Raw genomic sequence first — 13,745 nt, forward strand, 5'->3', positions numbered from 1 at the left:
AAGACCTTGATTTGTGTATCTTGTATTCAGTCTTCTTTTGTACTCATTGTGCAACCATGATCAAATGAACTCTATTTTGATGAGCCTGCCTCACACTTTACATAATGCTGAGATAATATTAAATTTATAAGAAAACTTTGATGATTATTCAAATCTGAGAATTTTGTTATGAACTATAAATTCATGACATAAATGTTCCAAACCTGCATTTGTGTTTGTGGATATTGAACTCATAAATTACTATCAAGGTGTGAATAAGCTGTCAGCTAAAGATGCCTGTGGTGACAACAAAACAACATTATGGTAGAAGAAACAGATTTTTGTATTCAATTGGTATTGAATAATTTTTCCAAGAGAGCTTAATATTTTTTAGTGAAATATATGACCTTTGTTTGAAAATCCTACATTTGAAATAGGTATGTACAACTGAATTATGCTTCTTTTAGAAGTATCAAATGAATAAGTGGAGAAAGTTTTTACTATGTACCTTGGTGCACTATGCTAAGTACTGGAATAAAATTACAAGCCAGCAAAATAGTCTTTGACCTCTAGGAGACTACACTATAATATGGGAAGACAATATATATAAGGAAACTAGAGTTGGAAAGTAGAGGGAGGAATGGGAACCAAAGGTACATTGAGGCAGCATGGTTTGGAGCTGACCAAAGTGGCATGGTAGCCTGGTTCTGGCCAACATAAGATGAAAACTCACTGAAAACATCAGGGTGGTAGTGATAAATATTGTTTTCATGACAGACTTGATGGTAATTTTTTTGTTGTTGGGGGGGGTGTTCCTTTCTAGGTATAATTTCGGAAGTACCTCAGGAAGGAAGACTGACAGAACATGATTTCACTACCAATGTTGATGTTAGGAATTTGAAACAAATAAATTGGGGATTATTAGTCCCTGGGATAATTGGTGGGACACTAGTAGCTGTGTATGCAGTTGCTACTCCTTTTTTAACTCCAGCCCTCCGGAAGATTTGTTTGCCTTTTGTACCTGCAACATCACATCAGATTGAAAATGTTCTGAAGATGTTACGATGTAGAAGTGGAACCCTGGTAGACATTGGTAGTGGTGATGGACGTATTGTAAGTTATACTTTGACATTTCTGTGATTAGTAGGTTCTATTATTGTCAGCATCCAGGACATTTTATTTTTGAAAAGCAACAACAGTCCTCTTTTTCTCCCTCCCATTTTGTGTTCCTCCTTCAAATTAGAAAGAAAAAGAAACCCATTACAAACATGTATAATCAAGTAAAACAAGTTACTGCATTGGCCATGTCCAGAACATGTGTCACTTTGCACTTTGAGAAATAACTTTTCTATTAGGAGAGAGGTAGCATAGATCATGAACCCATGGGAATAGTAATTGGTCGTTGCACTGATCAGAGTTTCTGAGTCTTTTAAGTTTTTTCTTTACAATGTCAATTGTAAAGAATGTAAATACATACTATATATAATATATGTATCATATAAATACATTATAAAATATAAATACATATGAATTGTTCTCTTCCTTCTGCTCATTTTACTCTGTGTCAGTGCATACAAATCTTCCAAGGTTTATTCCATTCCCTTGATCAGTTCATTTAGCAAAATATTATTTCATTACAGTTATATATTGTAACTTTTTCAGCTATTCCCCAATGGCTTCCCTCATTGTAAACTGAGACAATCTCTCAGTTTCCAATTCTTTAACACTGCAAAAAGAGCTGATATAAATATTTTTGTACAAGTTTGTTTTATTTAGGACTAATCCTTTCCTTAGTCTACCCTTACTCTTTTCCATCCTCTCGCTTTTCCTCTTTCTGTCCTTTTTCCTTGTTGAGTGAAATGTATGTTTCTTTACTTATGTGAGGGTGAAATTCAAGTACTACCTGTTCTTCCCTATACTTTCTTCCTTATCTGTATATATTTCTTCTTGTATACTCCAATTGTGAGAGAAGTTTTTTGTCCTCCTTTTTTCCTCCCTTACAGTGTTCCTCTTTCCTTCTCTTTCCATTCATATTTTAAGATCATCAAAGCATAAGAGAACTACTCTGAGATCCATTCTGTTTATGACCTCTGATGTTGATAGGATTCAGAAGGGTCATATGAATCATCCTCTCATCATCTTATGCTTATTTACTTATATTTATAGTTTTTATGTTTCTCTTAACTTATCTTTGTACTTCAAAGTTTCTCTGCAGCTCTGGGCTCTTCATTAGGATATAGAAGTCTTCTCTTTGATTAAAGGTCCAATTTAATTTTCTCTCCTGTAGGATTTTACTGTTTTGCTGGGACTAGAAGCTTGTATCATTTGGTGGATGCTAAATTGTATGTGATCCTGACTGTGATTCCTTAGTACTTGAATTCTTTTTTTCTGGCTGCTTGTAATATTTTTGACTTGGAAGCTCTGGATTTGGGCTATGCTGTTCTTGGGTGTTTTCATTTTAGATTTTTTCAGGAGCTGACTAGTAGATTCATAAAATTTTTAGCTTGCCACTTGGGCTTAAGAGAACTGGGCAATTTCTTTTTTTTTTTATTTGTTTTGATTTAAAAAAAATATAATGTCTAGGTTCTTCTTTTTTTTTTTTGCTCATGGCTTTCAGGTAGTCCAGTGATTTTTTTTTTTTAATTAGTAAATTTAGGACATTATTCCTTGGTTACAAGAATCATATTCTTTCCCTCCCCTCCCCCAACCCCTTCTTGTAGCCAATGCACAATTTCATTGGGTTTTACATGTGTCCTTGATCAGAACCTATTTCCATGTTGTTGATGTTTGTACTAGGATGATCATTTAGCATCTACATCCTCAATCATATCCCCTTCGACCCACACAATCAAGCAGTTGTTTTTCTTCTGTGTTTCTACTCCCACACTTTTTCCTCTGAATATAGATAGTGTTCTTTCTCGTAAATCCCTCTGAGTTGTTCTGAATCACTACATTGCCACTAATGGTGAAGTCCATTATATTCAATTGTACTACAGTGTATCAGTCTTTGTGTATAATCTTCTCCTGATTCTGTACCTCTCACTCTGCATCAATTCCTGGAGGTTGTTCCAGTTCACATGGAATTCCTTTAGTTCATTATTCTTTTGAGCATAATAGTATTCCATCACCAACATATACCACAGTTTGTTCAGCCATTCCCCAATTGGAGGGCATCCCCTCATTTTCCAATTTTTTGCCCCCACAAAGAGCGCAGGTATGAATATTCTTGTACGAGTTTTTTCCTTATTAATTCTTTGGGGTATAAACCCAGCAGTGCTATGGCTGGATCGAAGGGCAGACAGTATTTTAGTGCCTTTTGGGCATAGTTTCAAATTGTCCTCCAGAATGCTGGATCAATTCACAACTCCAACAGCAATGCATTAATGTCCCAACTTTGCCAAATCCACTCCAGCATTCATTAATTTCCTTTGCTGTCATGCTAGCCAATTCGCTAGGTGTGTGGTGATACTTCAGAGTTGTTTGCATTCATTCTGATTTGCATCTCTCTGATTTCAAGAGATTTAGAACACCTTTTCATGTGCTTACACCTTTGATATCTTTAACTGTAAATTGCCTATTGATGTCCATTGCCCATTTATTTAATTGGAGAATGGCTTGATTATTTGTACAATTGATTTCGCTCTTTATAAATTTGAAAAATTAGACCCTTGTCAGAGATTTTGGTTATGAAGATTTTTTTTTCCCAAATTGTTGCTTCCCTTCTAATTTTGTTTGCATTGGTTTTGTTTGTACAAAACCTTTTTAATTTGATGTAATCAAAATGATTTATTTTACATTTTGTGATTTTTTTCTAACTCTTTCTTGGTCGTAAAATCTTTCCTTTCCGGAAGATCTGACATGTATACTATTCTGTGTTCACCTAATTTACTTATAGTTTCCTTCTTTATATTCAAGTCATTCACTCATTCTGAGTTTATCTTGGTGTAGGGTGTGAAATGTTGATCCAAATCCAATCTCTCCCATACTGTCTTCCAATTTTCCCAGCAGATTTTATCAAATAGTGAATTTTTGTCCCCAAAGCTGGGATCTTTGGGTTTATTATAGACTGTCCTGCTGAGGTCACTTACCCCAAGTCCATTCCACTGATCCTCCTTTCTTTCTTTTAGCCAGTACCAGATTGTTTTGATGACCACTGCTTTTAGTATAGTTTGAGATCTGGGTCTGCAAGTCCTCCTTCCTTTGCATTTTTTTCATTGTTTCCCTGGATATCCTTGATCCTTTGTTCTTCCAAATGAACTTTGTTATGGTTTTTTCTAAATCAGTAAAAAAAATTTTTGGAAGTTCAATGGGTATGGCACTAAATAGATAAATAAGTTTGGGTAGGATGGTCATTTTTATTATATTGGCTCGTCCTACCCATGAGCAGTTAATGTTTTGCTCAAGTCTAGTTTTAGTTGTGTGGAAAGTGTTTTGTAGTTGTGTTCTTTTTTTCTTTTTATAAACCCTTATCTTCTGTCTTGGAGTCAATACTGTGTATTGGCTCCAAGGCAGAAGAGTGGTAAGGGCTAGGCAATGGGGGGTCAAGTGACTTGCCCAGGGTCACACAGCTGGGAAGTGTCTGAGGCCAGATTTGAACCTAGGACCTCCCATCTCTAGGGCTGGTTCTCAATCCACTGAGCTACCCAGCTGCCCCCTACGTAGTTGTGTTCTTATATTTCCTGTGTTTGTCTCGGCAGAGATTCCTAAGTATTTTATATTGTCTAGGGTGATTTTGAATGGAATTTCTCTTTCTAATTCCTGCTGCTGATATGTGTTGGAGATATATAGAAATGCTGATGACACGTGGGTTTATTTTGTATCCTGCAACTTTGCTAAAGTTGTTGATTATTTCCACTAGCTTTTTAGTTGGTTCTCTAGGATTCTTTAAGTAGACCATCATATCATCCGCAAAGAATGATAGCTTGGTCTTTTTATTGCCAATTTTAATGCCTTCAATTTCTTTTTCTTCTCTAATTGCTACAGCTAGTGTTTCTAATACAATGTTAAATAATAGAAGTAATAATGGGCATCCTTGTTTCACTCCTGATCTTATTGGGAATGTATCTAGTTTATCCCCATTGCAGGTGATGTTTGCTGATGGTTTTAGATAGATACTGTTGATTATTTTTAGGAAAGACCCTTCTATTCCTATACTTTCTAGTGTTTTCGATAGGAATGAGTGTTGTATTTTGTTAAAGGCTTTTTCTGTGTCTATTGAGATAATTATGTGATTTTTGGTGGTTTGCCTGTTGATATGGTCTATTATGTGGATGGTTTTCCTGATATTGAACCATCTTTGCATTCCTGGTATGAATCCCACCTGATCATAGTGAATAACCCTCTCATCACTTGCTGGAGTCTTTTGGCTAGTATCCTATTTAAGATTTTTGCATCAATGTTCATTAAGTAGATTGGTCTCTAGTTTTCTTTCTCCGTTTTTGACCTGACTGGTTTTGGAATCAGTATCATATTTGTGTCATAAAAGGAATTTGGTAGAACTCCCTCTTTGCTTATTATATTAAGTAGTTTGTATAGTATTGGGATTAGCTGTTCTTTGAATGTTTGATAGAATTCACTTGTAAATTCATCAGGCCCTGGGGGTTTTTTCTTACGGAGTTCTTTGATGGCCTCTTCAATTTCTTTTTCTGATATGGGGTTATTTAAGAATTCTATTTCTTCTTCTGTTAATCTAGGCAATTTATATTTCTGTAAATATTCATCCACATCTAGATTGGCATATTTATTGCCATATAATTGGGCAAAATAGTTTTTAATGATTGGCTTAATTTCCTCTTCATTGGAGGGAATTCTCCCTTTTCATCTATGATACTGTTAATTTGGTTTTCTTATTTCCTTTTTTTCATTAGATTGACTAGTACTTTGTCTATTTTGTTGTTTTTTCAAAATACCAGCTTCTAGTCTCATTTATTAGTTCAATAGTTCTATCACTTTTGATTTTATTAATTTCTCCCTTAATTTTTAGGATCTCTAATTTGGTTTACTTCTGGGGGTTTTTAATTTGTTCACTTTCAAGTTTTTTGATTTGCATGTCTGTAGCATACCAGGCATGTTAGCCTCTTGGAAGTATGATAGATGTATTGATATTGTATCCTATATATTCATTTACCAGACACATAGTTAGATCACTTAATGTTCATTGTATGGAAAGGGACAGTCCAAAGGACTAGCGCAAAGGACTAGCAAAATCCTGGGTTGGGTGTTGACAGCCACAGTGCCCTGGCTTGGACTGCATTCCTTTACAAAGCGCGAGTTCGATTAATCTCTTATTTGATTTCGTCATTGTCAATTCAACCAATGTCAAAACCTATATCATGTCATGTATTCATTAATCACCTTCCACTTGACATTCCTAAGATCCCCAATAAAAGCTGGGGAGCATGTGCAAGTCTCCTCTTCTCTTACACCTCTTGCTCTAACAGCCCTTGCTCTTGCTCTTGCTCCTTGCACCTCTTAATCTTGCTATGGCCTATTATGTTCCTCATGTCCGACTGATTTATGCAGCACAGCTGCCCTGCATATCTCCCATTAATCTCTTGACCACTTGGTCCATGGGGGAATATCCTAGAGTTCTTAGCTCCACGAATGTTCTCTTGTTTCTCATACTTATAATTTCCCCGCTTGCTTTCTCTTTCTAGAGAGTTAATTATGGAGCTTGCTACTCCCCACGTTTTTCAACTTGTGGTCCCTGAGTCTTTATTCCTGCGTCTCTTCCTCTGACTGCCTTATCTATCTTACATCCATATTCCTCTAGCCTCCAATTTCCTTCTCAGGTCACCACCCACAGGTTCATTATATAGGAGCTGCTGGTGGATCCTATAATGTCCAATTCATTGACCTCTGCCCTCCCTAATTTGTTAATATATGAACTCAAGGATTTAAATTTCCCCCTAAGAACTACTTTGGCTGCATCCCATAGATTTTTAAAGGATGTCCCATCATTGTCATTTTCTTCAATGAAGTTATTAATTGTTTCTGTGATTTGTTCTTTAACCGATTTTGGAGAATCTTATTATTTAATTTCCAATTAATTTTTGATTTTCCTCTCCATGTATTTTCATTGCATTATGATCTGAAAAAGTTTCATTTATTATTTCTACTATTTTGCACTTGTTTGCAATGTTTTTATGACCTAATACATGGTCAATTTTTGTGAATGTATCATGTGCTGCTGAAAAGAAGGTGTATTCCTTTTTGTCCCTATTTATTTTTCTCCACATCTCTACTAATTCTAATTTTTCTAAGATTTAATTCACTTCTCTTACCTCTTTCTTATTTATTTTTTGTTTTGATTTATCTAGTTTGGATAGAGGAAGGTTCAGGTTTCCCACTAGTATAGTTTTTCTGTCTATTTCATCCTTGAGCTCCACTAGAAATTTTTCCTTTAGAAATTTGGATCCTATGCTGTTTGGTGCATATATGTTGAGTACTGTCTATACTCCCTATACATTGTCTATACTCCCTTTTATCAGGATGTAATTACCTTCCCTGTCTCTTTTGACAAGATCTATTTTTACTTTGGCTTTGTCAGATATCATGATTGTTTCTCATTTCTTCTTTTTCTCAGTTGATGCTCAATAGATTTGGCTCCATCTGCTTACTTTTAGCCTATGTGTGTCTACCTTCCTCATGTGTGTTTCTTGTAAACAACATATGGTGGGATTTTGGTTTCTAATCCAGTCTGCTATTTACTTGTGCTTTATGGGTGAGTTCATTCCATTCACATTCAAAGTTAATATTACCAGGTATGTATTCCCAACATTTTGATTTCCACTCCTAGTCCTATTCTTTCTTCTTTCACTATTTCCTTCTACACCAGTGTTTTGTTTTTATTCGGTCCCCCTAATTCCCACCCTTATTTTACTTCCCTTTCTTCACCCCCTTCTTATTCCTCTCTTTTTTTCTTCATGTTCTTTTTAAACTACCCCCTCCCACCCTCTTCCTCCTTTGTATTTCTTCCCTCCCCACCAGTCTGTTTGGCACCCTTCTGCTTCTCTATAGGGTGCAAATCAATTCTCTGCCTCAATGGATTTGATTGTTCTTCCTTCTTTGAGTCAATTTCAATGTACTTAAGAATTGAGTATTTCCCATCTCCAACCTCTTTACCCTTCCAGCATATTGATGTTTTCCTCCACTCCCACCATGTGATTCTTTATGACATATAAATTTACCCCATTTTGTTTCTTTTCACATTTCTCTTAGTATTAACCATTTTTTACCTCTAGTTTTATATTTATATTTATGCATACCTATATCTATATACATATTTATGTCTTGGCATTTCATCCTATACAATTTGTCACTGTTCCCTCTAAGTATAATTCTTCTAGCTACCCAGGTGATAATAATAATTTTTAAGAGTTACCAATATCCTTTTTTCTTATAAGGATACAGATCATTTTAACTTATTGAGTCCCTTAGAAAAAGTTTTTTTTTGTTTTTGTTTTTGTTTTTTCCCCTTTCTTATTTACCTTTTGATGATTCTCTTTTCTGTGTTTGGGCATCAAATTTTCTGTTCAGGTCTGGTCTTTTCTTAACGAATACTTGGAATTCTATTTTATTAAATGACTATACTTTCCCCTGTAAGAATATAGTTAGTTTTGTTGGGTATTCGATTCTTGGTTGTAGACCTAGTTCTCTTGCTTCCCCGAATATCATATTCCATGCCTTTTGGCCTTTCAGTGTAGATACAGCCAGATCCTGTGTTGTAATTTCATGGTATCTGAATGACTTCTTAGCAGCTTTTAATATTTTTTCCTTGATCTGGTAGTTCTTAAATTTGGCTATAACATTCCTGGGTGTTGTCAGTTGAGGGTTAAGTACAGGAGGTGATCTGTTTATTCTTTCAATCTCCTCTTTTCCCTCTTGCTCTAGAATATTGGTGAAGTTTTCTTGGATAATTTCCTGTAGTTTGATGTCCAGGCTTTTTCTTTTGTCATAATCTTCCGGTAGACCAATAATTCTTAAGTTTTCTCTCCTGGACCTGTTTTCTAAATCTTCTGTTTTGTGGATGATGTTTTTTATATTTTCCTCAATTTTTTGATTCTTTTGATTTTGCTTTATAATTTTCTGATGCCTTGTGAAGTTGTTTGCTTCTAGTTGTTGTATTCTAGTATTTAAAGACTGAATTTTATCCCTGGCTTTTTGGTCATCCTTCTCCTTCTGGTCTGATTTTCTTTGGAGGTCATCTGTCATCTCTTTTGCCTTATTTTCAAGCTGGTTAATTTTGGCTTTCAAGACACTATTTTCTCACTTTAGTTCAAGTGCCTCTGTTTTCAGATGACTTATCTTGCTTTTTAAGTTCTTTTCCCATTTGTCTTCAGCATCTCTCAATTGTATTTTGAATTCTTCCAAAGCCTTTGTCCAAATTGCTGGAGATTCTGTGTTTTTGCTTGATGTTTCTTGATCTTCCTCTGTTCCATTTGCTCTTTGTTCATTGCCTGTTCATGCCTATCATTATAATTTCTTTTTTCTTTTTCTGTTGTTTGCTTGTATTTCCCCCTTCTTTTCTCCCTGTAGTTGCCAGTAGTCTTGCTCCTCTCATTATGTGCTGGATCTGTGGGTTTGGGCTATTCTGTTCTGAAGGGGCTTTTTCTCTGCTCTGCTAACTGGTAAGGTTGATCCCTGATGCCAGATCTTCCCCAGCTGTCAGCAGGAGCTAAAAAGTAGCTGGGCTTCCCATCTTGTTATTAAGGTGTTCTGTAGTAATTACAGCCTTCACCCTTGGAGTTTAGTCAGCAGGTTCTCAGTGGAGTTAGTGGGGGAGCGGTGTGGGAGCTTGAGCTTTCCTGCCCTGTGAAGGCTTCTTATCTGCCCTATTGATTAGGGTGGAGTTGATCTATCAGAGCTGGATGTGTCCTGAGGCCAAAACTTCCTCTGGGAAGGGGTGGGGGTAAGCAATATGAAGTGCCTCCACTGTGACTGGACTGCCTTCTCTGAATTTCTCCTCCAACTGCCTCTGCTACCTGTGTTCAAAGCCCTGAGTAAAGCACAGCTGTGCCCTCCAGACTAGTGCCCTTGCCTGCCCACAGATTCTAGCCACCTCCAGAGGCTCAGTACTCTAGGTGGGGGAGGGGTCCTGGGATCTTTCTTCTTCCTTCCCCTTAAACCTGAATGTTCTAGAATTCAGGCTTTTTGTGGGCGTACATTTTAAGTTGAGTTCAGCAGGAGAGTTCATTAGCTCTGTCCTGTTGTTAGATTTGGTTTTCAGTCCCCTAGAAGCATTTTATTTTTAATCAGTGAGAAAGGGTTTCAGAGGTCTGAACTTTCACTGCCTCTAAGCCACCATCTTGTCTCCACCTTAAGTGGTTCAATGATTCTTAAATGATCTTTCCTTGATCTGTTTTCTAGGTGAATTGTTTTTCAGTAAGATACCTTAAATTTCTTCTATTTTTCAGTTTTTTATTTTAATATTTCTTATTGTTTTATGGAGTCATTATTTTCTATTTGGTTCATTATAATTTGGGGGAATTTGTTGCTTGGGTAAAGTTATGTGGCTCTTGTGCTAAGCTGTCAGTCCTTTCCAATAATAACAAGGTTCACATTTCTTTTCTGTTTTTAAACTAGTGCATTTACTTCTTCATAAAAACATTTATGAACTCTTTTTTCCCCCTCCTTAAATACTTACTTCTTCTCTTCCAGGAATTCTAGTTATATTTGAGCTCAAGTAGTAATGAGGCTTTTGCTTGTATATGCTTTTGAGTTATTCTCTTTTGAGTTTGTGTCTTAAGGATCCTGGAACCATAATAATTTTTCATTCTTTGCTTATTTTTTTTGTTGTCTCCTGACTAACTTCATATTTTATATAAAGACCAGGTCTGCACACTTTTAAAGGGAATGTCCAGGTTGGTTCTTTTGCTACTTTCTTGCAGGTATATTGAGTGTTGTATTATTTCATGATCTCAGGGCAAGCTTAGGCCGGGGATCTAATAACATTCATTGTTCTCAAAGGGTTCTGAGCCAGGACAAAGTCTAATTGTTCTTCCTTTGGACAGAACTTTCAAATTCCTGATATAAGGACCGACTTGCGATCCCTATATATTTTTTACCTGTGGGTGATAACCTGAGAAGGAGAAGGGAGACTGAAGGAAATAGGTGAATAACAAAGACTCAGAGACAAAAAGTTAAAACACATGGGGAGTGGCGTGATCTCCGTGAATATTTCTCATGGACAAGTAATTAATGGGAAATATGAGGAATAAGAAAACATGTGGTGAGTAACAATTCCTGAATGTCTCCTATGGACAAGAGTGTCCAAGGATTAATAGGAAGCATGGGGGTGGCAGTGTCGCTAGGAAAGAGAGGTCAGGAGGAATAAGATAGGACAGAGCAATCAGAAGATCCAGGGATGTAAGAGAGAGATTCGGGCTTGTTCCCCAGTATTTATTGGAGGTTTTAGGAATGTGGATTGGGAGGTGATCAGTGAATACGTAACATGGCATAGGTTTTAACATTGGTTGAACTGACAATGACAAGATCAAAGAGGTGGAGATTAACCTGACATGCGGCTTGTAAAGGAATGTGGTCTGACAAGGTGTGAGCTAGGACCCTGTGGCCGCTCAGGAATTCTCTTGCCCTTTGGACTGTAACTTCTATACAATGATCATTAACTGATCTGACCACGTGTTTGGTAAATGAATATATAGGATACAATATCAGTACATCAACCATACTTCTAAGATGCATGCCTGGTATGCTACACCTGACATGGATTTCAGTTTGAGCGATATGCCTGCAAGCTTGCCCCACCTGGAGTTGCAGGAGACTGTTGCTGGTCTTAGTTTCTAGCAGTCAGCTGGAAAGCTCTACTGAAATCAGGACAGAAATCCAGACTGTCTTTTAGGCTGGAATATCTGTCTTGTTTATTTCCCCTGCAGGTTCTTAAATAGGCTAGAAAATGTAAATGAGACCCTGCTTTGCTTTTACTATGAGAGCCACTCAGTTCTGCTTGCTTCTCAACTTGTTTCTTGCTGGATCTACAGCCTAGGGCCCAAGACTGCCCCTCACCCTGGAATGCCACCCTTAGGCACAGGATCCCTCTTTAATCTGCCCTATAGTTCTGACCTAGAATTGAGTAATAAGGAATAAAGCTGCCATTTATTAGCTACTGCTGTACTCTGTATAAGCTTGGCTTTTTCCGTGCTAGATCTGGGACCATTTATCTTTTCTTAGATTTTCAGTTCTCTCCCCTATTTGGAATATAGTTTAAAACAGAAAAGTCAGCAAATATGCTGCCTCTATATGGCAAATGACCATCACAAAACTTGTGCTTTTTGCTTAGTAATATTAATATGTAATTTTTAAAGTCAATATTTGGGCTTCACTAATTCTTATTATGATTTAGTGACTTCTGTTTCTATTGGAGTTTGACGTCATTTATTTGTTTATCTAAACTGGTACCATTTACAGGCCATAATCCAGTCTAGCATGTGTAAAATACAGTTCAAATTTGAAGCAATAGGAGGATATATGAATTGTAGGGAATAATAGATCACAATAGAAGGGGAAGATGAAGAACTATAAAAAAATAGAAAACATAAAGGATAATCTAGAAGCATTTAGGAAACACAAATTATTTTTTTATATTTCAATTACTATAAGTATCAGAATATGCTAGATATTGTGATTACTAAGATTTATAATGATGAAAATGAATAATCAAGAAAAATTAGGTTTTATTGAGCATACTTTTAAAGCATAGGAACATTAATTTATAATTGGGAGAAAGTTAAATTAGCTAGGTTTTTTCCCTCCAATTTGTGAAATCCTATCTCTTGCTATTGTTATCTTTTTTGCTATATAGAGTTCAGGGCCTGTAGAGCTGAGTTCATATGTGACTCTAGACACTTATGCTAGCTGTGTGGCTCTGGGCAAGTCTCTTAACCTCTGTTTGCCCCAGTTTTTCCTTTCTGTAAAATGGAGATAATAATAGCAACTACCTTCCAGGGTTGTGAAAATCAGCAAGTTACTCCTGTTTCATGAAAAAATGTTACTTCATCTATAATTAGTTGTATAACTACAAATATCTTAGACTTTTGAAATGACTTCAGAATTCACATAGTTCAGGGGTTCTTAACCTTTTTTTGTACTGTGGACTCCTTTGGTTTGGTAAAATTCAAGAACCTCTTCTCATAACATTGTATTTATTTCCATAAAAATATAGGATTTAATGGGAAACCAATTATGTTGAAATAAAGATATAAATATTTTCCCATCCAATTTTATCAGTCCCCTCAAATCTACATACAAACAGAATCTGTAGATCAAGTTTAAGAAACCTTAGTCTAGTCTACTTGATGTTCCTGACAAATTTTATCTTGCCTGTGTTTGAAGATTTCCTTATGATGGAAGAGAACTCATAACTTCTTGAGGCAGCCCATTCTATTTGAAGAAAATCTAATTTATAGGAAGTTTTTCCATATGTGAAACCTAAAGTCACCTCTCTTTATTTTATTCTTTTGTTGTTCAGTCATTTCAGTTGTCTCCAACTCTGACACTATTTAGGATTTTCTTGGTAAAGATATATATAGGAGTGGTTTGCCATTCCCTTTTTCAGCTCATTTTATAGATGAAGAAACTGAATCAAACAGGGTTAAGTGTTTTGCTCAGGGTCCCACAGCTTAGAAAGTATCTGAGGCTAGAGTTGAACTCAGGAAAATTTCTTCCTCACTTGAGGCCCTATCGTGCTCTGTCACCTAGCTTCCCATAACATATTACTCTTAATTCTGCAACCTGGGGCTGATTGAACA

General features: G+C 36.2%; 1 protein-coding gene across 3 annotated transcripts in view; it reads left to right on the forward strand.

The window, feature by feature from the left end:
* The window catches only part of ATPSCKMT (ATP synthase c subunit lysine N-methyltransferase), a 47,776-nt gene that overhangs the window by 7,378 nt on the left and 26,653 nt on the right, over positions 1–13,745 (forward strand). For all 3 annotated transcript variants that reach the window (XM_056824310.1, XM_056824308.1, XM_056824309.1), the window contains exon 2: positions 803–1,092. In XM_056824310.1, coding sequence (XP_056680288.1) covers positions 803–1,092 — 290 coding nt within the window. The remainder of the gene's footprint in view (positions 1–802; positions 1,093–13,745) is intronic.

The sequence above is a fragment of the Monodelphis domestica genome, chromosome 3 (assembly GCF_027887165.1).
Source record: "Monodelphis domestica isolate mMonDom1 chromosome 3, mMonDom1.pri, whole genome shotgun sequence".
Classification (NCBI taxonomy): Eukaryota; Metazoa; Chordata; class Mammalia; order Didelphimorphia; family Didelphidae; genus Monodelphis; species Monodelphis domestica.